The sequence below is a fragment of the Urtica dioica genome, chromosome 8 (assembly GCF_054948205.1).
Source record: "Urtica dioica subsp. dioica isolate 48M chromosome 8, U.dioica_male_clone48M_v1_H2, whole genome shotgun sequence".
In the NCBI taxonomy this organism is placed as follows: Eukaryota; Viridiplantae; Streptophyta; class Magnoliopsida; order Rosales; family Urticaceae; genus Urtica; species Urtica dioica.
Genome location: NC_142763.1, coordinates 37,083,684 through 37,109,162, shown reverse-complemented (window position 1 = coordinate 37,109,162; position 25,479 = coordinate 37,083,684). Strand labels below are relative to the sequence as shown.

At 33.5% G+C, this 25,479-nt stretch overlaps 3 protein-coding genes and 1 pseudogene across 8 annotated transcripts; all 4 read left to right on the top strand.

The window, feature by feature from the left end:
• Positions 1-3,377: 3,377 nt before the first annotated feature.
• On the top strand, positions 3,378-7,765 carry LOC149389622 (uncharacterized). 5 transcript variants are annotated; one of them, XM_089624190.1, is made up of 9 exons: positions 3,379-3,711; positions 6,252-6,298; positions 6,544-6,668; positions 6,773-6,820; positions 6,910-6,956; positions 7,030-7,096; positions 7,184-7,227; positions 7,312-7,369; positions 7,495-7,765. In XM_089624190.1, exons 3-9 carry the CDS (start codon positions 6,612-6,614, stop codon positions 7,543-7,545), a joined length of 372 nt encoding a protein of 123 aa, XP_089480316.1. In that variant the 5' UTR covers positions 3,379-3,711; positions 6,252-6,298; positions 6,544-6,611; the 3' UTR covers positions 7,546-7,765. The 5 variants fall into 5 exon arrangements, with proteins under 5 accessions (XP_089480318.1, XP_089480317.1, XP_089480316.1 ...); XM_089624189.1 differs by having other exon boundaries at positions 6,540-6,668; XM_089624193.1 differs by having other exon boundaries at positions 6,540-6,668; positions 7,470-7,765.
• A 6,382-nt stretch (positions 7,766-14,147) lies between these two features.
• Positions 14,148-16,971, top strand: MCM10 (minichromosome maintenance 10). Its single transcript, XM_089623649.1, has 11 exons — positions 14,148-14,307; positions 14,442-14,625; positions 14,714-14,788; positions 14,876-15,113; positions 15,212-15,336; positions 15,671-15,704; positions 15,837-15,883; positions 15,967-16,104; positions 16,227-16,303; positions 16,388-16,463; positions 16,574-16,971. The coding sequence occupies exons 1-11, from the start codon at positions 14,229-14,231 to the stop codon at positions 16,740-16,742; spliced, it is 1,242 nt and encodes a 413-aa protein (XP_089479775.1). The 5' UTR covers positions 14,148-14,228; the 3' UTR covers positions 16,743-16,971.
• A 3,061-nt stretch (positions 16,972-20,032) lies between these two features.
• On the top strand, positions 20,033-22,546 carry LOC149389620 (rac-like GTP-binding protein 5). 2 transcript variants are annotated; one of them, XM_089622053.1, is made up of 8 exons: positions 20,034-20,131; positions 20,306-20,370; positions 20,695-20,782; positions 21,198-21,307; positions 21,401-21,464; positions 21,719-21,783; positions 21,889-21,954; positions 22,044-22,546. In XM_089622053.1, exons 2-8 carry the CDS (start codon positions 20,335-20,337, stop codon positions 22,146-22,148), a joined length of 534 nt encoding a protein of 177 aa, XP_089478179.1. In that variant the 5' UTR covers positions 20,034-20,131; positions 20,306-20,334; the 3' UTR covers positions 22,149-22,546. The 2 variants fall into 2 exon arrangements, with proteins under 2 accessions (XP_089478178.1, XP_089478179.1); XM_089622052.1 differs by having other exon boundaries at positions 20,033-20,370.
• A 365-nt stretch (positions 22,547-22,911) lies between these two features.
• LOC149389619 (uncharacterized) lies at positions 22,912-24,036 on the top strand (annotated as a pseudogene).
• The last annotated feature ends 1,443 nt before the right edge of the window (positions 24,037-25,479 follow it).

The window sequence follows — 25,479 nt, the reverse complement described above, 5'->3', positions numbered from 1 at the left end:
GAAAATTTATTTTGAAAAATAAATAATAATTATGATAACAGGTGTCGTATTAAAAATGGATCGTTAGTTTAAACTTACCAAAATTACTCGGGTTGAATAGCATATGCTAACCATCCCGAGTTTTTATTCGGGTTAATAGTACGACTTGATTATTATTATTTAAAATTTTTGTTTATTAAAAAAATATTAAAAGACAATAAATGTAAATTGAGATGTTCACCATTCTCGTTCCTTCTTCCCAATTTATTCTTTTTTTTTTTTACAAACATCTCAATTTTTTCATTCTTAATGAACAAAACTCCACACAAAAATATTATTGTATCCCTTCGATTTCTGTTTTTGTTTACTTCCCAAAAAATACTCTGATTTTCATATTTAAAGTTTAAACAACCAACTAAACTTTTTGAAAGGAATAACTTGTTATTCTGGCTAGTGATAGATTTTGGTTTGAATGATTTGTGCTAGTCTTATTTAGTCTAGTGGCTTTATGTTTTTTTTTTTTTCTACTGTTTTTTTTTTGCTCGCAGGTTTTAAGTTCTGCTTGTTTATTTTCCATCCAAAAATGGTGAATATAAATGGATGAAGAGAGAAAATTAATGAAGAAAAAAAAGGCAGTACAAAAAGATGGGGATAACTAATGAAGAGAGAGAAAATTTATTTTGAAAAATAAATAATAATTATGATAACATGTGTCGTATTATAAACGGATCGTTAGTTTAAACTTACCAAAATTACTCGGGTTAAATAGCATATGCTAACCATCCCGAGTTTTTATTCGGGTTAATAGTAACACTTGATTATTATTATTTAAACTTTTTGCTTATTAAAAAATATAATAAGACAATAAATGTAAATTGAGATGTTCACCATTCTCGTTCCTTCTTCCCAATTTATTCTTTAATTTTTCTTTTTTTACAAACATCTCAATTTTTTCATTCTTAATGAACAAAACTCCACACAAAAATATTATTGTATCCCTTCGATTTCTGTTTTTGTTTACTTCCCAAAAAATACTCTGATTTTCATATTTAAAGTTTAAACAACCAACTAAACTTTTTGAAATGAATAACTTGTTATTCTGGCTAGTGATAGATTTTGGTTTGAATGATTTGTGCTAGTCTTATTTAGTCTAGTGGCTTTATGTTTTGTTTTTTTTTCTACTGTTTTTTTTTTTTGCTCGCAGGTTTTAAGTTCTGCTTGTTTATTTTCCGTCCAAAAATGGTGAATATAAATGGATGAAGAGAGAAAATTAATGAAGAAAAAAAAAGCAGTACAAAAAGATGGGGATAACTAATGAAGAGATTGGAAATTTATTTTGAAAAATAAATAATAATTATGATAACAAGTGTCGTATTATAAATGGATCGTTAGTTTAAACTTTCCAAAATTACTCGGGTTGAATAACATATGCTAACCATCCCGAGTTTTTATTCGGGTTAATAGTACGACTTGATTATTATTAGTTAAACTTTTTGTTTATTAAAAAAATATTAAAAGACAATAAATGTAAATTGAGATGTTCACCATTCTCGTTCCTTCTTCCCAATTTTTTTTTTTTTTTTTACAAACATCTCAATTTTTTCATTCTTAATGAACAAAACTCCACACAAAAATATTATTGTATCCCTTCGATTTCTTTTTTTGTTTACTTCCCAAAAAATACTCTGATTTTCATATTTAAAGTTTAAACAACCAACTAAACTTTTTGAAATGAATAACTTGTTATTCTGACTAGTGATAGATTTTGGTTTGAATGATTTGTGCTAGTCTTATTTAGTCTAGTGGTTTTATGTTTTGTTTTTTTTCTACTGTTTTTTTTTTTGCTCGCAGGTTTTAAGTTCTGCTTGTTTATTTTTCGTCCAAAAATGGTGAATATAAATGGATGAAGAGAGAAAATTAATGAAGAAAAAAAAAAGCAGTACAAAAAGATGGGGATAACTAATGAAGAGAGGGAAAATTTATTTTGAAAAATAAATAATAATTATGATAACAGGTGTCGTATTATAAATGGATCGTTAGTTTAAACTTACCAAAATTACTCGGGTTAAATAGCATATGCTAACCATCCCGAGTTTTTATTCGGGTTAATAGTAACACTTGATTATTATTATTTAAACTTTTTGTTTATTAAAAAAATATAAAAAGACAATAAATGTAAATTGAGATGTTCACCATTCTCATTCCTTCTTCCCAATTTATTCTTTAATTTTTTTTTTTTTACAAACATCTCAATTTTTTCATTCTTAATGAACAAAACTCCACACAAAAATATTATTGTATCCCTTCGATTTCTTTTTTTGTTTACTTCCCAAAAAATACTCTGATTTTCATATTTAAAGTTTAAACAACCAACTAAACTTTTTGAAATGAATAACTTGTTATTCTGGCTAGTGATAGATTTTGGTTTGAATGATTTGTGCTAGTCTTATTTAGTCTAGTGGTTTTATGTTTTGTTTTTTTTTCTACTGTTTTTTTTTTGCTTGCAGGTTTTAAGTTCTGCTTGTTTATTTTTCGTTCAAAAATGGTGAATATAAATGGATGAAGAGAGAAAATTAATGAAGAAAAAAAAAGCAGTACAAAAAGATGGGGATAACTAATGAAGAGAGAGAAAATTTATTTTGAAAAATAAATAATAATTATGATAACATTTGTCGTATTATAAATGGATCGTTAGTTTAAACTTACCAAAATTACTCGGGTTGAATAACATATGCTAACCATCCCGAGTTTTTATTCGGGTTAATAGTACGACTTGATTATTATTATTTAAACTTTTTGTTTATTAAAAAAATATTAAAAGACAATAAATGTAAATTGAGATGTTCACCATTCTCGTTCCTTCTTCCCAATTTTTTTTTTTTTTTTTTTTTTTTACAAACATCTCAATTTTTTCATTCTTAATGAACAAAACTCCACACAAAAATATTATTGTATCCCTTCGATTTCTTTTTTTGTTTACTTCCCAAAAAATACTCTGATTTTCATATTTAAAGTTTAAACAACCAACTAAACTTTTTGAAATGAATAACTTGTTATTCTGACTAGTGATAGATTTTGGTTTGAATGATTTGTGCTAGTCTTATTTAGTCTAGTGGTTTTATGTTTTGTTTTTTTTTTCTACTGTTTTTTTTTTGCTCGCAGGTTTTAAGTTCTGCTTGTTTATTTTTCGTCCAAAACTGGTGAATATAAATGGATGAAGAGAGAAAATTAATGAAGAAAAAAAAGCAGTACAAAAAGTGGGGATAACTAATGAAGATTGAGAAAATTTATTTTGAAAAATAAATAATAATTATGATAACAGGTGTCGTATTATAAATGGGTCGTTAGTTTAAACTTACCAAAATTACTCGGGTTGAATAGCATTCCTCGTATACATATCACTTGGTCGGCCAAAATGTACCAGCCCACGCGAGAAAAAAAAAAAAGAAAAGAAAGGAAAAGAAGAGAAAAGAAAAGGGAAGAAGAAGAAGGAGAGAACCGAGAGGGAGGGAAAAAGAGATCGAGCGAGAGAGAGGAGAAGAGAGCGAGAGAGCGAGGCTGAGAAGGAGAGAGAAGGAGAGGACGTGCGACCACCAGCACCGGCCCGAGACCCCAGCCCCGTGCGCGCGCCATCCAGCCGACCACCAAGCCTCGCCGCGCGGGACCGCCGTGAAGATTGAGCCGCCGCGAGCTAGAGAGGACGTTGGAGGGTTCAATTCCTCCAGAAACAAGGTGAGATGTTCTTCCCCAATTTCGAATATGGAAGTTAGGGTTTTTAATTTTGGATTTTGGGGGTATTTCCGTGAGTGAGATTATTGTTCGGATTTAATGATTCTGAAGGTTGATTCGATGATGATTTTGATAGTGAGATGTAATGTTGAACGAAATTGAACTCGGGTTTGTGTTGATTTGGTTCTGATGTTCGTTCCTTCTGGCCGAGTGTGCTCGTTGAGTATGTTTTGGTGTCGGGTTGTGCTTGATGCTCTCGTTGAGTATGTTTTGGTGTCGGGTTGTGCTTGATGCTCTCGGGGCAGCGGCTCGGGACGGCGATGAGGCTGTCCGAAGTTTAGTGGAAGTGCTGTGCGAGCGACGACGAGACGGAGCCGGACAGCAAGGTTGTCGACTCAGTGATGTGAGACGTCTCCGAGTGGTTAGGGCGAGTCGGGGTTTGTCCCGAGTCTTGACTCGTGTTAGTGCGAACTATAATTTTTGTTGGGTCGTTCTAGATTATGAGAGTTGCGATAAAATATCAATATGTATGTTTTCAATCAAGCTCGTTTAATATAAGTTATTAAGAAAAATAAATTAATATGTATCATTATTAAGCTCGTTGATGATTCAATCAAAATTATTTAGTATACTTATCTTAATTATGTATTAAAAATCGGGTTCGACTATAAGCTCAACTCTTTTAATTTGAAAAAAGAATATCAACGAGAAATGTTTTATTTACATACAGAAATAAAAATAAAAGAAAGGTTCGATTACGAACCGAGGGTTCGATTATTTCGTAAATGTTTTATTAAATCGAACCCAAAATTATGTACAATATGGTTAGACATTTAAAATAAACGATTAAGTTTATTTTAAATGAAAAGGTTATATGTATTTATTTATGTTCTCAAATGTTATAACTTGTCAATAAAAAGAGACATGTCAAAAATATTTTCTAAAATACATTTGAGAAATGTTGTTTTGAGTTATTTTCGTATAACTTACGTACGCTATAGATTTTTAGTAGGGGTTTCTTTATACGTTCTTTTCTCTTTGAGTTCGACCGTCGGGAACCTATTCTAAGCAGTGGGCTTTGCCTAGTCAGAAGAATAGGTGGTCGAATAGTGTAGAATGTTCCTTAGCTTAGATTAGAAAAGCGATGTGAATGCCTTATTTTTAGGCGTCGATTCTTTTCTGTATCTCTGTTTTGTCTTCGTGTATTCTCTGTTTCTTGTCTTTGAGACACTCTGAGTGGCGTGACTAGGAGGACGTTTTGAATACGTTCCTTATGAGCTTTCTTTCCAGTAGAAGTATGTACGTTAGTACATCGAGGGATGAGATACTAAGTACGATCGGCGTTCGATCTTTCTCTTCCATAGATAAGTCCAGACTGCTATAAGGATTAGCAACAAGCAGAAAGAGCTTACATGGACTGGGTTACGTGAAGTTAAGAAGAACCATTTTGTTTGGAAGAGAAGATTTCAGGATTCGTGAGAATCGTTATCCAGGTAAGTGGATTTTTAGGCACCTACAATATCAAGAAATATTATATATATCTCTATATATATACATATATTGTATGTGCATTTTTATGTGCTTTCTAGTAAGCAAGATTAAGATAAGCCAAAAGATAAGTCACTATCAAGATTAAGGGCTTTAAGCCACTAACGAACTGGAAAACGGAATTAGTCCGGCTAACAAAAATGGCTAGAGGATTTAGGAATCCGAGCCTTTGTTATGTGTTTAGTTAGTTTTCCTTCCAAGAGATCCAGTCTTAGTAAACTGGGTTATGAGAGACTCTAGTTAAGACTCGCATTCAAAAACGAGTATATTATGATAGGATCTTTGGGAGTCACATCCTGAGATCTTATAAGTCATGAATTAATAAGCGAAAAGAATATATGTAAGATCGGGATTGAACCCGAACTAAACAGTCTATCATGTTAGGTTAATTAAAGAGAAAACATGGAATGGTACTGCCTCCGACATATACCCCATGTTAGCAGGTACCTATTATGCTTCGTGCTGGTACCACATGGGGATTAGGCAGGAGACTGTGCACCCTCCTGTCTGGCGCCAATAAGACGTGTCGTGCGGATATCATTAAGGGATCCCGAGCAGGAAATGTATTGTATGATGGGAATTGCCGGGACCTAAGCTGGTATATTCTCAAGTAAGAGGAGTTACCGGGACCTAAGCTGGTAATTCCATAGATTATGATGAAAGTATGTTATGATGTGAATCACCGGGACCTAAGCTGGTGAATTCTTAAGTAAGAGGAATCTCTCAAGACCTAAGCCGAGTGATTCTTAGGTAAGATGAATCCATCAGGACCTAAGCCGATTGATTCTTAAGAAAGGTGAATCTATTGGAACATAAGCCGATTGATTCTTAAGTAAGGTGGATTTATCGGGACCTGAGCCGATACTTCTGCAAGTTATGATAAGATATGAACTGCATGTTATGTATTGCTTATGTGTTATGTGCACAATGCATTAGTTATATAGATATCCGCTTACTGAGTCTTTCGACTCACATTTATTATCTTGTTATTGTAGATAAAGGCAAGGCTAAAGAGAACTAAGCAGAGCATCAGCAAAACTCGGTAAGTAGGCGTGTGTATGTACGGCTGCCGACCTGTGGTTAAGTCAAGGGCGAATTGATCTGTTTTGTTTTTAAAAGTCGAGTCTTTTTGTTTATAAAGTTTTAAATAGTATGTTGTAAGAAAAACAAAAAATTCGCCCATATTTTTGAGACGCTTATGTAAATATTTTTAAAGTTTTTCTAGAAAATGTTTTCCGGAAGCGCTTCCACCAAAGTTTTTATGAATTTTATTTTATGTTAAGTAAGATACGAAGATCTCTGCCGCGGCTCGCGGGCGAGATAAGGCTCGCGGGTCGTGACAACTAGTTGGAGTTATGAACAGCTCTCTCACATTTCCGGTGGCTCACAAAAATCTCTCTTTGGAGATCCAGGTACAGTTTCTTCTATGTCTTGATTAATGATTCCATCCTTTTCATAGTTTCATTACATGTGTTTTTTTTTTTGGGAGACTGATATAAATTTGTGATCTTTGTAGGGGAACAAGACAGATATTGTAATTTGCAGTTACGATGATCATTATATGGTAATTTGCTCATCTTATCTGGGTATGGATAGTTTAATCATGTGGATTGGCTAACTGATTTCAATTCCTCAAAACTCCTTTATTATCAGGTTATTGCAACTCAGGTTGGGACTATGGGCACAATACTATACGCCAGGTCTGTAATTCGGTCATCAAAAGGTGCTGAAACAGGGTTTTTCGTCTTAGGGACGCTAATATTTTTATTTCAGGAAAGACGAAGGAGTGTTGACTCAGCCCACGTTCGATGTGTCTGTTATTTTCGGAAAACGAGACGAGGTTTTGTACTAGTTTTTTATGATATATTTATTTATTTTAAACTGTGAATATAAACAAAACAATGCTTTGCTTGTTGTTTTATGGCAGCCGATGCTTGTGGCTTGTGCTCGCCAGCTAATCGAGCACATTAGGTAAACCTCCATGTTGATTTTGAGATTGAAGATTTCAGATCAGAGCATTTTTGTTGGCTATATATCTGTTGGTTCTCGTTGCAGTGTCTCTGGTGCCACAAAGAACTTGGTCCTCTCTCTAGGCCTCAAAGACCATTCTTCGGTACTACTATCTTCATTAATTAATGTGATGAAATTGCTCAAGTTTTTTTTATTTTTATTTTTTATTTTTTATTGTTATATATATATATATATATATATAGTTTATTTTGTGAGTGTATTTCGCAGGAGACGCTGAAGGGTATCGTCGCATCGGTGCTCGAGAATCGTGTCTGGTAACATGACCATTTGGTTCAATTGTTAAGATGTTAGCATATGAACCGCATAACCATTGGCTGGTTTTAAGCTCACTACTTTGCTTAAGCGCGAGGAAAGAAAAATGAACGGTTTCGCAAAAGATGATATAGTTAAATGGGAAATGGTCAAGACTTTTTGTGCTTCTAGTTCTTTACTTTGTTTGACACTCCAAATTCAATACAAGTAAGTTATGATAGTGTTAGCTATGTTTCTTGAAGCTTGTGGAAATGAGATGAATGTTGAGAACTTGCAATTGATAGCTTGGTCTTACAAAGGATCAGCAGTTTATTCTTCCACTTAATCTTGTTTAGTTCCCGTTTAATGATTGTTTCTGAAAATAGGATGGTGTCAGATGATTTTTTTCGTGTATTTTAATATCAATCGTACTTTGGTTTTCTGTCGTTTTTTTCTTAATGATGTACTCGTCTTCTTCCCTGTGTGTCATAATCTACTAACCGTTCACTACTGTTCTTATTCATATTGATAAAGTATCAATCGAAATGTTGATAGAAAATGGGTTAAGATTTCACATTTTGATCGGATACTTTACTTCATCTTTCTTTTCATTTACAAGCCACTTTAATGAAGAAGAAAAAAATGTTGGAACTGGTTGGAACAAATCTCAAATCTAAAATAAAATGTGATATTTGATTTATTCGACAGGTTACATGTAGTTCGATAACCTTCTTGTAATTTTTCTTCTTTATCGTTGGTTCGTTTAATAATGTCAATTAGACCCGAAAAAAAGTTATTTTGATTTATATGTGAACCTTTTTTTTTTTTTTTTTTTTTTTTTTTTTTTTTTACCTTATATGTTTATTTCTAATGGCATTTCACTTTGGTGAATATAAGTTTGTAATTAATTAAGTACAAAACAAAAGAAAACATTTTTATTGCACTTTCTCTTCTTTCTTGTCATTTGATTGTATTATGTATAATCTATTTTTTTTTTTGTCATTCCCTTTGTCCGTTGTTCTTATGTATGTTTTTTTTACTGATTAACAAGCTGGAATCTGTTTCCTTTATAGTTATTAGGGGAAATGGTGACGAAAATACTTAATGTTTATACAAAACACTATTTATATACTCATTTTTTTTTTCTTGGACAAAAATACTCAAAGTTTCAAATTTAGTTACACGTAAATATTTTGTCGTTAAAATTTCTGTTTGAATTTAACGATCTAAGTAGTAACGGACTCATCATAACGTAACATGTGGTATTTTTGCAAAAGATTTTTTTTTTTAGTATATAAGTGGTATTTTGATCAAATATCGAGTATTATTGTCATCGTTGTCCTATTATTTTCTCCTTGAGGTACTCTCTCTACCAGGTACTAGAGATCTCGTCGTTCTGTCATGAGTTACATCGTTTTCCATATGTATTGTCGTCTTGTGCTGGTTCCTATTTCCATCCCTTAGCGTCAAAAATCAAGAAGCCGATTGATATCTCTTTTTACTAATTAAGTGCAATTATTAAAACAATCCTTAACAGACTGTTAATAGAAAGCAGATTCTTTATATAAATGTAATTGATAAATAGTAGTTCCATTGTGAGGATTTGCCGACTCTCTCCTTTGTTTGATTTATATATATATATATATATATATATATATATATATATATATATATATATATATATTACTTTCCATCTCATTTTTTATACTCTGCTTAATAATAATGTAATGTGACACGTACAAAATATATATACATGTAATGTATTAATAAGGCTGAGATAACGGGACTGTAAGATCATCGTATCCTCGAAACAGAAGCTTTCTCGATGTAAAGTGCGCATATTAGTAAGACAATAGGTCTGGTTTTTGTTTTATTTAAGCGAAATACAATAATTTCGTTGTATGGATATATATATATATATATATATATATATGTATATATATGTATATAAAATATTCACTTCGAAGAACTATATTACATCAATAATATGATAAAATTGGTTATATTTACTGATTTTTTTGCATCTCGAAAACAAGTTCCTTTAAGTGGGTCCTGTATGTTTCATCCTTCCTTTCAAGTTATGAAAAAGCCAATACAAGCACAACTATATACATATACGGGACATATTTAAATTTTTTTTTATTAAGATTAGGCATATATGAAAATCATATAATTTTGGGCTAAAATCTAAAAATTGATGATAAAAAAATTTGAAATAAAAGAATTCTTTTCAGAAGTTCAGAGAGGTATATATGCCCCTCTGATTTCATACATTCATGTGTAAAAGTAATTCTTAACTACATAAAAAAAAAAAAAATAATAAAGGAAAGTAGTTTCTTAACTGGCTCTGCCAATGCATGTGTAAAAGTATAAATTTCGTATAGTCATGTAAAGGAAGAAATTAGAATTTGTTAGAAGGCATGTTGTGCAATAAAGTAGAGTTTGAAATCAACACGAAGGTAATTAATCAATCTGTACTGTATTTTTTATAATTCAGTAAATTTTGGCTTTCCGTTCCAATTGACCATGAGAAAGTTGTTCAAACTTCAAACATCTAACTTAACATTCGTAGTCATGATGGTTAAGACCGTCAAAAAGTCTCGTATCTGGTCAACCGTTGAAAGGTTTATTCTTGAGCGAAACCTGCTGGTGAGAAGGAATGAATATAATGGAGCCTAATAATAAATAATTTGAAATCTAAAGTTGTTCGCTAGCTCTCCTTGATATTAATATATCTCTCTGGAATTTCTGGCCAACAGTACAAAGATATATTATCCTTATTGTTCATCAATAAATAAAGGTACCCCAACATCAAAAAACCAATGAAAGTGAATGATTAAAGGGTTCCAATGCTGGTCGTGGTCAGAAAATCACGAGGAAAATGTATATATATAATGACACATATATTGATCTTTAAGTAAAGATAGGATTAAAAAAAATGCCAATAAGGATGAAAACTTATAGTAGAGGTTGAGTGTCTAAACTCTATAGATGTTACTAATTAGTACGATTTTAGATTTTTTTTTTAATTAAAAAAAAAACCTTGAGAGACGCTCATCTATGATATGTGGAGGTAATCTAAGATCAAACCTTGTATATGTACTCCCTCATTTGATGAAGAAAATGGCTGGACTTTTCTACCTTTACGGATAACAGTTTGACCATGCATGTCAACGTGACTGATCAAATATAATTTACCTTACAATTTAATATTGTTAAGCTGAAATTAATGGACGCTTGATTACGTATTATTATCGAAAATATATATCCCAAGATTTACATCATATGTTAAACTGTTATCACACAATTAATCATTGACAAACTCTGCTTATGCATATTAGTTTACCTATAATTAAACCATTTTTATGATCAAGTTTACTAATATTTTCAAAAGGCTACATAAATGAGTCGCTTGGGAGCAACTTGTTCCAAAGCATGACGCCACAAATATATTTTACTAAAAATCAAAAGAAGTTGTGGAGATGGAGTTCAACCTCTCCCACTAACAGTATTCAGCTGGGCCCAAACCCACCCGAAAATCTGAAGATTTTTTAGTCCAAGCTCACTTTGTCCAGGCGACCTCAACCCCACATCAGAAGCCAATCATAGCTCTCACGTCGTCAACACGAAAGAATCGGTCTTCCTCCGGTTTTCTCGCCTCCACCAACTTGAGTCAGCATGTGGAGAGCTCCTTGAAGACTTTCAGTCCGATCATGTGTCCTTCAGATCGACAATGAGGACCAGTCAACCTCAGCTATAAATAGACCTCAAAATACTTGTTGAGCTTGTCAACGGTTTAGCTGAGCTCAACACTTTTGTTGTTCACATCCAATATTCAATAAAGCGACTCAACTCGATTCATATCTTTTACTTTTCCGTTTGATGTTATTCTTTTAAGGGCAGTGTAGCAAAATAGCCAAAATTAAACTATGAAATTTGTTTTTAGCATATGTTTGACAATTTTTAGGGATATAGCCAAGTCGCTTATGTGGCAATAATTAAGGTCTGATTTGCCCTTATTTATTAACAAATTCATCATTTTCTCTCTCCTATTTTTTTCCTACATTTTTTTTTACATAAAAACTTCAAAAAAACCATATCTATCTCATATGAACTCGAAATAGAGTGATTCCAAATCCTACGGATTCGTGACGCCGAGATCTTCAAAAATAGATCCATTGTGTTTGATGAAAAATCATGTTTAATACCATAGATGTAGAAAAATCACGTTACTACCTTAAATATGGAAGTAACTGAAATTTTTTGAAATTATCGACATAAATATAATTTTTCATCAAACACAATGGGTCTATTTTTGAAGATCTCGGCGCCACAAATTTGCAGGATCTGAAATCACTCAATTTCGAGTTCGTATGAGAAAGATACGAATTTTTGAAGTTTTTATGCAAAAATAAAAAATTATTTGAAAAAAAATAGGAGAGAGAAAGTGACGAATTTGTTAATAAATAAGGGCAAATCAGACCTTAATTATTTGTCAAATAAGCCACTTGGCTATATCCCTAAAATTTGTCAAACATAGACTAAATCCAAAATCACATGTTTAAAGTGGCCTATTTAGTTACAAATCTCTTTAAATAACTTTAAAGCAATCCAATTTTTAAGGTAAGAAAGGAATAGTGATGATGAATGCTTATTTCTTTAATTTTAAATGATAAATTTAATTATTCTAAACTTAATTTATTACTTAAATAGCCAATAATAGGAGAATTACTCATCAAACATAAAATTATATAATTTAATTTCATCATAATAACTCATAATATTTTACATATTAATAATCATTAGTTTATTTTAATAATATTATCAAGATATATATATATATATATATATATATATATATATGGACATTTATACCATATGAAATTAATAACAAAAAATTAGGTACGTAAGCCACCTAAATTGTAGAATTGTAAATTAGCTAACCTTTTGTAAATTCTTTGTAAATAGCCAAGTTGTGTACGTGACATCTTATTAATTGCTTCATTTTTACATGTTTGTCATTTTCTAATTTCGGCCCATTGTTACAGATAGGCAGTTCTTTTTTTAAAATTTGAATTAAACATTGAAACCGATTAGGTAGTATCAAATATGAGAATTTGAATATTTCAGATCTGTTATTTTGAATTAGGGTTTTGTGGGGGTTAAAAATCTACTATAAAAATATTATTCTATATTGGGCTTCAGTTCGACCAAAGCCCAATATCCTCTTAGCAGATCAATTTATGGGATCAATCCTGGGCCCAGTTCGATCTCAACAGGTCGGCTCAAGTCTAACTACATTCCAGCTCGACCACGTTCACCTGGCCATAATGATCGGTCACAATCAAAGAGATGACCTCGCCGTGAAGACCGGATCTAAGACAATTTCAACCCCGACGATGTGAAACGGATCAAGCAACATGTGTCTTCAACAAAGGAGTCTCGCCTCGTCTATAAATAGAGGACCAGATGTTGATTTGCAGACACGAGCTTAGAATTTATTTCTGAATTATTATTATAATATTGTTGCTTTCAGTGTCGAGTTCGCTTGCGAGACTTCGTCACTTCGTCCTCTTGTAATTCAATTTCGCGATCAATAAAGTTTATTTTTATTTTTCTCCTATTATAGATTTTCATTTTTATATTGTTTCTTGTACGATGTCTTCTGAAACCTTTGCAAAATAAATATCAAATACTAGCACATTATTATTTGTGATTGTTGATCGATCCAAAAATCGACATCAACAGGTTTGTAAATTAGGAGTTTTGTATACTTTGTTTGATTTTCGTGGAAACCTGGCTTTGTAGAGGTTTTGATTTTCGATGGCTGTTGAAAATTTCAGAAAAAAAAATCAAACATATTTGAACTCTTGCGCTCGGAGGTCCTCGGCTGATAAGCCGGGGTTGTAGACAGAGGCGTTAACGACTCGCTCCATGGCTCTGAACTCGGCTTAGAGGTCCTCGGCTCGGTCGACCCCTGTCCGGAGGACCGGAATGCTCGGAGGCGGCGACGGAGCTCTCGTCTCGACCACAGCAGCTCTGACTATGGTTCTCGCTCTCGCTCTCACTCTCGTGCTGCTCGCTGGAGACGCCGTGATGGAAACGGCTGAGAGTTTACCGTAGACGAAGCAGCGACCACCATGGCGGCCATGAGAGATGATAAGCTCTGTTTCTCTCGAGCTTTTTTTTTTCAATTGTGTAAATGCCGTGTAAATCATTATCCTCGATTTGTGTGACTGCAGTTATTGCTGAAAATTTGATTTCCTTTTTAATTAATCGGCTGAAAATATTAGACGAGAATTGGTTGGGTTATAAAAGTATTTTTCTATGTCGTAAATATGATGGTCTAGCTATTTATAAGATATTAACAAAACGTGGACTATATTATAAAACACTATAGCATATGTGGCTATATAGCTTAATAACCCAATTAATAATTATTTTTATTTTTTGATCTTATATTTAAAAAAAATGATTTGTTATTCAAATATCCTGCAAAATTTCCTATTTTTTGCGGTTTAACGTATTGAATTTGGCAAACAAATAATGTAATTATTTTTCCCTCCAAAAATAAAAAATTTGATCTGATTTCCCTCCAAAAAAACCCAAGCTAAAAAAAAAAAAATAAAAAAAAATAAAAAACTTTCTCCAAAACCAAACACAAAGCAAACACCACCCCAATCTTATCAGCTATCGGACCCAAAATTTCCATGGAGAATCGCGAAGACGACCTCGATCTCCTCCTCTCGCTTCAAGACCGTGTTTTGGAAACCCCTCCACAGTCTCCTGGTATTGATTTTTAGGCTCGTTTCATGGAAAATTGATCTAACTGTGTATGTGCATATCATATATATATTTCAAAGGTTCAATTTTTTTTTTTCCTTCTTTTCCGTTTGGATTGATAGAAGACTTCGATTCATCAGGTTACCAATCAGATGAGGAGTTGTCTCTTAGTCGAAGGACTCAACCAGATTTATCTGCATTCAGGGAAACCGTTCGCGATTGCCTCGACTACGAGCCTAATCCAGTGGAAAAGACTATAAAATCTAATCCAACAAAGCTCTCCAACGAGCCCGAGGTCGAGAGGTTTTCGGGTTTGCGAATCCGGTACAATCTATCGTTCTCTATGCTTATTTATCGGTTCTCGATCTCGTTAATTCAAATTTCTTAGCTTCTGTTTCCTCTTTCCCTTCAGGAATCAGTTGGTTTCTAATGCAGAGCTTCGAGGCTGCTTCGCAGACATTCGTTTCGTTCGATTACCAGCCATAAAGTTTGTCACTTTCTCGAACTTTTTTGTTTTAATTTTACTTTGTCTAGATAGAATGTGATTGTGATGTATCAATACTTTGTTTTGTAGGAATGTGTTAGTTGGCGATAAACTTTCTGGGTGTTGGTCAACGGTTGGAGTGTTGACCGAGAAGGGAATTCAAAGGACTAGCTCTTCAGGGAAAGACTATTGCATCTGGAAAATCGGGTGTTTGGATGAATCTACCATTTCACTGTTCTTGTTTGGCGATGCTTACAAGACGTTTTGCAACGAGAAAGCCAGTACGGCTTTTGCACTCTTCAACTGCACTGTTCGCAAGGAATCCATGGTATCTATCAATAAAAAGTCTAGATTATATTTTTTCTTCTTCACTTTCTCAGTGAATTTCTTTTTTTATATTATTATATAATCTGTTTGTCTGTGCAGGGTTCGGGTTTCTCTCTGAGTGTGTACACGCCTAAACAAGTGTTGAAGATCGGAACTTGTATTGATTATGCGGTTTGTAATGGCAAAAGGAGTGATGGGATGGCTTGTACGTCAGTGATAAATAGGTATGTTTCACGATATACCGATTTTTGGAGAAGAGATTAACTACCGTCATTGAGTTTTGATCAAATTAACTTCGGTCCTATTTATAGGATAATTCGATATTATTCATAGAACTCTGGATTGAGTTTTTTCTGCCAATATTACTCTCTTCACTGAGATTGACCACCTCAACATGTTAACTGGATAATAACGTTTCTTAGAAACTAGAATGTACATGAAATGACAGCCTTGATTTATTTATTTTCTTTTTGGGTTTTAAAATTTCATATATTGCATTGATTCTGAGGTCAATAATTCCCATGGTATAATACTTTTTTTGTTCTTCTTTTCGTGCAGACGTAGCGGTAATTACTGTAAATACCACAAATCGGTAAATCACGATTCTGAACTTCACGAGTCTTGTTTTATGCATATAGTCACGAGAATCTTATTTTTTATTGTTTATATATAGTATTCTATCATTTAAGCTACTAATTTTGTCTGTTTACTTTTATCTGAACAGAGAGAATCACAAAAGTATACTACCATGCGAACGGAGCTCAAAGGAGGGTAAGTAATAAATACGGACATTTGTGATTTTTTTTTTCTTCGGTTTCTTGTATCCCGATATTTTCCTCCATGATTTGATCCAGGAACATCAGAACCGCGTTTAGAGATCCTAACAAAAGAGAAGGAATTTACATGGTAGATCCAATGGATGGAAAAATGTCTAGGAAATCAGCACAGCCAGTCAAACTGTTGTCTGTGGACGGGCTGAAAAAGGCATTGAGGTTTTCTCTCTTTGACATTGTTGATACAATTTCATTTCATGCTCATTTATAAAAGGCCTGTTTTTCGGCGTCTTTTATTTTTTATTTTAATTATTACTTACTCATCTGTTTTAAATAAACAGCTGCGCAGGCAAAGTGACAACGAATAGACACTCTCAAGGAATAAGGTTTCTAACAGAAATGACAAGTATAAAAGAAGGTTAGCTTTCATCTATGTTCTTTCTTGAAATGCAAGCTTTCTTTGGAGATGGAATAGTTGAGGATTCTCGTCAATGCTCTGCAGCAAAACCAGATGCCAAAACTTTGAAAAAAGAGTCGAAAACTCAAGATCAACAAAAAAGTATCCCTGAAAAGAGAAGGTAATTTCTTGCACATATGCGTTTCGATTTCGGTAACATAAGAGATCCGTTTTCTTTATTTGTGTCTGATTTTTGTTCTTTCTTTGAACATCTGACATGTTTTCTCTCAGGAAATCATCGAGTTCGAACAGAGAACCATGTGAAGTGATTCGAAGCGAAGAACTTAACGTGAAAAGAAATAAAACGGAGAATGAGCAACGACCTTTTGCAGACCAAACAAAGCCAAGTTCGAGCAAAATGATCGAATTAGAATACATTAGTTCAGACGAAGACATTTGAATCTCTTGTCAAAACAGGAATACAAAGGTCTAGAAAAATTCGAAAGATCTTTCAGCCAAAACTCAAAATGGAGTCTAGATAGTTTTGTTGCACAACCAGATAATATTAGAGTTGTGAAAATCTAGGGCTGTGTAATTTATTTACCACAATAAGAACATTAAAAAAAATATGATTCTTGCGAAAAGTTTATTCCAGATCTTTGGCCGGTTTGAGAACTACCTATGCCTAATTGACATTGACATTGACATTCTTTGTTTTGACTTTTTATACCCAACATTGCCTAATTTATAATATCTGTAATGACCTTACTAAATAGTGAGAAAATAAAGTCATAATATAGGATACGAATCTCAGTCACCAACCGTGAATTTGGCTAGGAATATTTTAGTCAATGCTTAGTTGATTCTTCTAGATTTCTAGGTATGAACTATGGAGTAACGAACTTGAGTCACCTAAACCACAAGTCGGGTAGGTGAATTATGGAGCGTATATATTATTTAAACACTAAAGTTATGATCTACTCCGAATTACTCTATACTTTATAAAGTAGTAGGAAAATAGTTGGCCATCCATTCTCACGGGACTGGGAGTTAGTACTTTTTTTTTTTTGAGGAAACGTAGTCGGTGCCACGAAATATCATAAAAGCCCTCACGTATGGCGGAGGAAAACCGTGGTTACAAAGATAAGAATGAAACAGAAATCAACGGTAAAGAAAACAGAAATAAACTCAAACAAACAGGGCCCTAGGAGGCCGTGCGGGACCTCAACTCGCGATCATCGGCCCTGATGGCCTCTTCCGAACAAGGCGGGACTAAACCCAGCCAGGTCGAGGACGAGTGATGGTTAACCGCGAAGCGCGCTAGATTATGCGCAGCGACATTACAAAGACGAGAAATATGCATAATACGAAAAACCTCAAGCTCCCTCACCTCTCTGGAGATGCGGTGCAGGATCGTCCCAAGCTCTGTCGCAGTACTTAGTACAAACAAACCCGCGTTTAATTTATATGCTATAAAATAATTTTAATTCTTTTTATTAGGTCATTCATTAGTTAATTTTATTTTATTTTTACAAACGAAAACGAGTACTGTCAATCGTCTAAAATGAATCCTTCAGGGACAACATTCCTGAAACTGTGATGACTGTGACATTATATTGTCTTATTATTGGTCGAGTAATTACAATTTTTATATTACGATTTATGGACAAGTTGTTAGGTCTTTGCTTTCATGAAAGCAACCACACACGATAACCAACTGACAAACGAAACTCAAACTATAATAGTAATAGCTACGGGCGTTTAATTATTGAGGAAATTTCAAGTTTGCGTTCCTTATTCAATTAATGTTATAGAACAGAGCAGGCAAGTGTTTTCTTTTATGAATGAAAACATTTATTATTTATTTTTGGATAGGAGGGAATAAAGAAACAAACTATTCACTACCGAAAGAAAACAGAGTCTTGGCAGGAAAGGGAAAACTAATTAGCACTCGACATTTTCTATTTTTGTTTCTTGTTACGCCCAAAAATCTGATGAATTATTTTCTCAGGCTTTGATGTGGTCGTGGGACAGGCCAATAACAGCTCAACTACCACCACAATTGTCAACTATTTTTTTTTTTTTTTTTTATTTAATTGCTTAAAGAGACACCAGAAATTGGTCCTTGCAAACCATTTATCAAAATCAATATGCCTCATAAATAACACATCAATATTGTTAGGCATCACAAAAATAAATTTCATTTTCGTTTATTATCAAATCCTACTTCTATGCACCCAATAATATCTTTATTAATTTGATGGTAAGACAAAAAAAAAATAGTTCTTAATTTTCCTTCAAAGCCAAGTTTAGATCGCTCTCTAAAAAATCTTTTCTTCCAAAGCAAGTCAAATAAGTGCAATCTATCGACGAAATTTCCCTAGTCTCTCTTTCTATAATATTGGGTTATCATTTGATCATATTCATATTCAATTCAACAACACAATTTGGTTTTATATTAATACATATTATTTCAGGGTTTTGCTTGGAATGTGACTTTGAGCATAATCTCATTTAGTAGGTTGAGGACTTTGATCTTGATAAGTCGTTTTTTCATTAATGAATCTGCCTATACTTAAAAGCCTTCATTGATATTAATTCACACAACATTCTCAAATAAAAAAAATTTATGATTAATGTGATAATCATTATAATTCTTTTTCCTATTTTCTATTTGTCAAACCTCCTATTGATGGTTTTTATTTTTATTTTTTTTATTATTTATTTTAATATTCTAAATAAGGAACTGGGACCCAAAAATGAATGCCCTTTTAAAAGCTCCAACGAGCAAGATTTATTGCTCACATGATTTTTTTTTCTTTAAAATTTTGATTTTGTATTCTGTATTATGATTTTTTATTTTTTATTTTTTTTCTTTTCTTTTCAAAAACCACCGTATTATGATTCAGAACTGTACAATTGCGCATTAACCGGCAATAACAGCTATGCCGATCCCACAAGAGAGTTGTACCCAGAATTTCACATATGAAAATCGGTAACATGCAAATTATTTTGCAAGAAAAAGAGACTGCATATATGTATTTGTGTGAATGTCCAATTTAATATGTAATTTTTAAAAATATTAAATTTATATCATCTGTTTAATTAAAATCACGAAATTATATTATAAAATAGATAATTGTAGCACAAATTTTATATTATTTAATTTTTATTAATGTTGACTATGATATTTATAGGAAAATCTCATTTTACCATTATTCATTCCCGCCTTATAGCTTCATATGTAATTTATTTAAAAAAACCCCAAACCCGTAATTTTGAAATAAAATTTAATCAAAATAAACTAATAAAATTCATTTAGAACAAATCTAAAATAAGAACTATTGAGTCAACCTTCTCTAAAAAATAAATATATAACTAAAATAAGAAGTATTGTGTTCAAACATGTCCAAAAAAACCCCTAATACTATAAGACTAGTACTCATGTCGAAAATTATGATCTATTTTGTAAAATAAAATTTGCAAATATTTGAGCTTAGAAAAATAAATTTATGGTTAAAAAAGAAGTTAACTTAGCTTAACAAACAGTGTTATGTATGTGGATTGGTGAGCTAGCTTACTGAGGCTGTAGTTGTGTTCTTAATTGGGCAAATGGAGTTAGTTTTTTTTTTTTTTTTTTTTTTAATAAGCAAATGGAGTTAGTTATACAACAGATATTCAAAAACGTAATAATGTATAAGACTATATATATATCTATAAGTATATCCCCATATTACACGATTGCAGCTGGCAAGAGCTGGCTCTCTCTCTCTCTCTCTCTCTCTCTCTCTCTCTCTCTCTCTGCGTGTATGACTGTGTGTCTTTGTCAAAGTCTTTTTTAATTCCCAGGTACTATTTATCCCCAATGTGTCTTTTCTTTTTCTAATTATATATATAAATAGTCATACTAGTGTGAAGGGAAAAAAAGGGTTTATAGATCGAAAGAAAATAAATTGAATATATATGCAAAAAAAAAAGGTAAAATAAAAATGAGTGCAGCGAGGTTCATAAAGTGTGTAACAGTTGGTGACGGTGCTGTTGGAAAGACTTGCATGCTCATCTCCTACACCAGCAATACTTTTCCCACGGTAATATTTCTGCCAATACCTTCTTTTCTTCTTTTATTACTTTTTATAACAATTTGGGAAGGGAACGAATCATTGTTTATTTATGGACTTCATAGATGGCGTCTTCTTTTCTGTTTGACTGTGCTTTGCAAGTTATTGCATTTCTAGTAACCTTAATTAATTAATTTATTTTTATTTCAAGATAACAATTAGAAACAAAGTTGTGGGAAGGAAAAAAATAAACCCGAGTTTCTTCCGTTCTGTTTGCCCAAGATTAGAAACTTCAGTTTATATTTACAAAAGTATGCTAATTTTAAAATACTTTAATGATATTTTTGAAAACAGGATTACGTGCCAACGGTGTTTGATAATTTCAGCGCGAATGTGGTGGTGGACGGAAGCACCGTCAACTTGGGCTTGTGGGACACTGCCGGTAAAGCCCGTTACCGTTATCTCTCACATTCTAAATATATAAAGTGGAATTTGTGTCTAATAGTGTCCTAAATAGAATTAGAGTGTTTGAACTTTGAACTTTTTATCTCGATAATAATGTTTTTCTTAGTAGTAAATACTCATTTTTATTGATATTTATAAAAACAAAATTTATTTATTTATTATTGTTTCGTGCTCTATTTAAATTTGTTTGTTGTTTGAAGTTTCATTATAAGAAACATGTTTGTTTACAATTTGAAAAACAATGCGTTTGAAAAGGTTTAAAATACTCAATATTTTAAAATATGTTACTTTTAAAAGACTCTTCCTGTAATTTATGGTCTTCAAGCCAGTGAATAAAAGTTGAAAAATGAAAAACGAAAATTCAAAATGTATTTGTTTGTATTGTGTTGTAGGCCAAGAGGATTACAACAGACTGAGGCCATTGAGTTATAGAGGCGCCGATGTCTTCCTTCTCGCATTTTCTCTTGTGAGCAAGGCCAGCTACGAAAACGTTGCCAAGAAAGTCAGTCATTTTTATTTTATTATTTTTACGTATTTTTTCCTCTGGAAATTGTGTCACCGATAGTACTTTTTTTTGTTTATCGCATTGATTTAGTGGGTCGCTGAGCTCAGGCATTATGCACCGGGCGTCCCTATAGTCCTCGTTGGGACTAAGCTCGGTTAGTCACTTTCATTTTTAATATCAATTCGCGAGATATGATTAGCTTTTTCTTTTAAGAATGTGTTAATTTGATTATTTCACAGATCTAAATTAATTAATTGAATTTTATGTTAATTTTTCTGCCAGTTAGATCACATTATCCCTGTAATGATGATCATAATATGAATTACCAGATTAATTAGTATCTTCTTGAGCTTGTTTGTAATTCTTCTTTTAATCATTGCATTTTACACATTTTATTTTCTTCTTCAGATCTCCGAGATGATAAGCAATTCTTTGTAGATCACCCCGGGGCCATGCCGATCACAACAGCTCAGGTAAATTATTTTAACCGTAAAAACCTCTCACAATACTAAATGATAACATCATAAAATATAATTAAATCTATTTATTCATTTCTATTTTTCGTTTAATTAATCAAGGGAGAGGAACTAAGGAAACTTATAGGAGCCCTGGTTTACGTTGAGTGCAGTTCGAAAACACAGCAGGTAATATTTAATTTAATTTTTTTTAATAACTTTTGTCGCATCCTATGAATAATAATTCAATAAAAATTACTGTACTTAATTTAATGTAGAACATCAAAGTCGTATTCGATTCAGCCATCAAGGTGGTTCTCCGGCCACCTAAACATAAGGGCAAGAAGAAGCGAAAGTCACAAAAGTCTTGTTCGATATTGTGACATATATTTTACGCGCGTAGACATAGAAGCGTGATAAAAAAAAAGAACTGTGACTAAATCGACCGTTCAAAGCCAAACTCACTCTGTCTATACGTACAACGTATTTTGCGCCCGGGTCTTCGTAATTTTTTTTTTTTTTTTTTTTTTTTTTTTTTTTTTTATATATAATTGTGCAAAAAATATGATGTTCAACAGTGTTAGGAGCTAGAAATTCCTGATGAATCTAATGTGTTATGTACCAAGAAAAAAAGAAAAAGAAAAAAAGAAAAAAAGAAAAAGAAAAAGAGAAAACATCTAGTCTATTGGCAAAAGCTTATATTTCATGCTTTTGTAACCTCATGTTTAGTACACAACTCTTTAGAGGTTCTTATTAGAATAATAAGAGTATTTTAGTCTTAGTCTCTTTTGCTTTGATTATTTATTTACTTTTCTTGTAATATTTTAGACACTTTTACACATGAAAATTTAGCCTCTTTTTGTCTCTCCCTCTCCCAAATTCTTCTTCCTCATCTTTGCAAATTCTACATGGTGTCAGAGTGCAAGTCTTGTCACCTTCGAATTGGTTGTACTAGGATTAGAACTTTTGGTGATCAATTTTTTTTAGTAATTTGGGTCTGTGTTCAGCTTCGATTTTGGGGGTTTCGCATCATGTTTGGGGATTTTCGCACTGAATTGGTCCTCATCGTGGTACGTAGTCTAGTTTGCTCTCTTCAATGTCTTTTGTCAATTCTAGATTTAGGGATTTGTTTGTTGCTTCTTCAATATGGTTGGTGTTAAGGATGATTCGCTTCAGGCGATTAATGTGCAACTAACCGGGCATAATTATTCGTATTGGAGCTATGTTATGCGAAATTTATTGAAAGGGAAGCGCATGTAGGGTTATGTTTCTGAAATCCACACGAAAACGACGAACAAGAAAGATGAGGATTTTGCTGAAAAGTTGGATATTTGGGATGCTTCTAATTCCAAAATCATCACTTGGGTCAACAACTCGGTCCAGCATTCGATTGGTGTTCAATTGACAAAATACGAGATGACTAAGGAGGTTTGGGAGCACTTGGAAAGGCTGTACACACAGTCGAACTTTGCAAAGCAATACCAGTTGGAAATAGACATTTGTGCTCTTCAACAAGACGATATGAGTATTCAAGAGTTTTACTCTGTTATGTCTAGCATTTGGGACCAACTTGCTTTGACCGAATCGGCTACGAGCATTTACAGCCTACATTGCTCGATGGGAGGAGCAGCGCCTTGTTTAGTTTTTGATGGCTCTTTGGGATGAGTTTGAAGGTCTTCGTGTTACTATTTTGCATCGCATTCCTCTACCCTCAGTTAATTCTGTGGTTAATGAATTGTTGGCCAAAGAGATGCGCTTAAAGTCTCGTGTTGATAGAGGAGGCATTAACAAAGGAATGTTGCCTTCTCCTGATAGCTTTGTTCTTGCAGTCTTTCACAGACCCTATAATCAACACAAGACTCAAGCCACGCCTAGCTACGAAAAATGGAGCTTTGCAAGAAAAAGGGACATTGGAAGGCACAATGTTCGAAGCTCTTGAACAGGCTGCAAGCCCTTTCGCAGTGGAAATCTGACAATCACGCTCCGCGACCTATTCATGCTATGTTTCCGAGCATGGTAGTTGTTGTTCCACCTGCAGACTCCGGAAGCTCTCCGGGTACCTCGATTGCTACACTCACAGAGCAGTTTCAGAAGTTCATTACCTCGCAGCCACATCCCATGTCAACCCCCTCCCACATAGGTTTGCCCCTAGTAACGCATCACTTACATCTTCCTCCGTATGGGTTCTTGACTCTGGAGCCTCACATCACATGTCACCTGATTCTAAATCATTTTCGTCCATACAACCTGATCCTTCTATATCTTTCATGACTGCTAATGGTACTCCTATGCCATTAGTAGAGATCACTACTATAAAACGAGTGATAGAAGGTATTTTTATAAACGCCATTACATACAAAAACTGTGTTTTTAGACGCCGTTGAATCGCATGACGTTAAAACTATTAGACAGCGCCTTAAAAAAGCGCAGTCTATATTTGTGCCATGTAGGAGACACTTAGTGTGACGACTCGACTTTTCGGACCGTCTTACTTATCTTACTTTTTAAAACTTTAGAAAATTTGAGGTAATTTTTTTTAAAACATAACTTAAAATATAAAGTTTGAAAACTCGTGACCTAAAAATAGAATTTTCATTTAAAAACTTGATGAACTAAAAAAAAAAAATAATAATCGAAGTCGCATAATCGAACCCATTCAATCACGAATTTTTTTGATAGACTCTGTTGTGTCTCAGATAAAATCTGTTTTCTCGAGATTATTTTCTCCCGCTTCAAACCAGTGAATTGGAGATCGACACTTTCTCCCATAGAGAGCTTCATACGGTGCTAAACTTCAGTTGCGATCCCAACGACTTTTGCACACACCTCCATAAGTTAGAAATGAAACGACCATTGCGATCTGAGATGATGGATAGAGAAACACCATGCAGTCTCACCACGTTATTCATGTATAACTCAGCCAACTTCTCCACGGAGTACGTGATCTTCATTGGGATGAACCTAGCAGACTTGGTCAAACGGTCCACCACTATCCATATAGCATCATAACCCTCAACCGTCTTAGGTAATCCAACCACAAAATCCATTGTGATTTGTTCTCACTTCCATTCAGGAACTTCGATTGGCTGTAATTCTCCAGCTAGTCGTTGATGTTCGGCTTTCACTTTCTGGCAGGTAAGACATTTACTGACAAACTTTGCAACGTCGCCCTTCATTCCGTTCCACTAGAAGTGTTCTCGGAGGTCTTGATACATCTTCGTGGAACCTGGGTGGACAGAATACGGTGTCTCATGTGCTTCGGTAAGAATTTGCCTTCGTAACTCATCTTCGTTGGGTACACAAATCCTTCCATCGAAAAAGAGCACATCATTCTCCGAAATGGAAAATTTTGACTCTTGGCTTTCCAATGCATCGTCTTTCAACTTTGAGATCTCCGGATCACACATTTGCGCTTCTTTGATCCTCTAAAAAAGATCTGACTGTATGGTCATATTGGCTAATCCTTGTGTGACAATTTCAATTCTCAAATTGTTGATTTCATCAGTGAGTTGAGGAGATAATGCTTGCATCATCGATAGCCTAGCCTCATCCTTCCTACTTAAGGCATCTGCTACCACGTTTGCCTTTCCGGGGTGGTAATGGATACCACAGTCGTAGTCCTTAACCAATTCTAGCCACCTTCTTTGCCTCATGTTCAACTCCTTTTGAGTGAAAACAACTTTAAGCTCTTATGATCGGTAAATATCTCACACC

What these genes read in the sequence shown, in the direction of transcription:
- LOC149389622 (XM_089624192.1), top strand. Translation starts at nt 6,612, where the DNA reads ATGAACAGCTCTCTCACATTTCCGGTGGCTCACAAAAATCTCTCTTTG. An exon ending in ATCTCTCTTTGGAGATCCAG is followed by an intron (nt 6,669 to 6,772) that starts GTACAGTTTCTT and finishes TGATCTTTGTAG; the next exon opens with GGGAACAAGACAGATATTGT. An exon ending in GCCTCAAAGACCATTCTTCG is followed by an intron (nt 7,370 to 7,494) that starts GTACTACTATCT and finishes TGTATTTCGCAG; the next exon opens with GAGACGCTGAAGGGTATCGT.
- MCM10 (XM_089623649.1), top strand. Translation starts at nt 14,229, where the DNA reads ATGGAGAATCGCGAAGACGACCTCGATCTCCTCCTCTCGCTTCAAGAC. An exon ending in AACCCCTCCACAGTCTCCTG is followed by an intron (nt 14,308 to 14,441) that starts GTATTGATTTTT and finishes TCGATTCATCAG; the next exon opens with GTTACCAATCAGATGAGGAG. An exon ending in GGGCTGAAAAAGGCATTGAG is followed by an intron (nt 16,105 to 16,226) that starts GTTTTCTCTCTT and finishes TTAAATAAACAG; the next exon opens with CTGCGCAGGCAAAGTGACAA.
- LOC149389620 (XM_089622052.1), top strand. Translation starts at nt 20,272, where the DNA reads ATGAGTGCAGCGAGGTTCATAAAGTGTGTAACAGTTGGTGACGGTGCT. An exon ending in CCAGCAATACTTTTCCCACG is followed by an intron (nt 20,371 to 20,694) that starts GTAATATTTCTG and finishes TTTTGAAAACAG; the next exon opens with GATTACGTGCCAACGGTGTT. An exon ending in ACGAAAACGTTGCCAAGAAA is followed by an intron (nt 21,308 to 21,400) that starts GTCAGTCATTTT and finishes GCATTGATTTAG; the next exon opens with TGGGTCGCTGAGCTCAGGCA.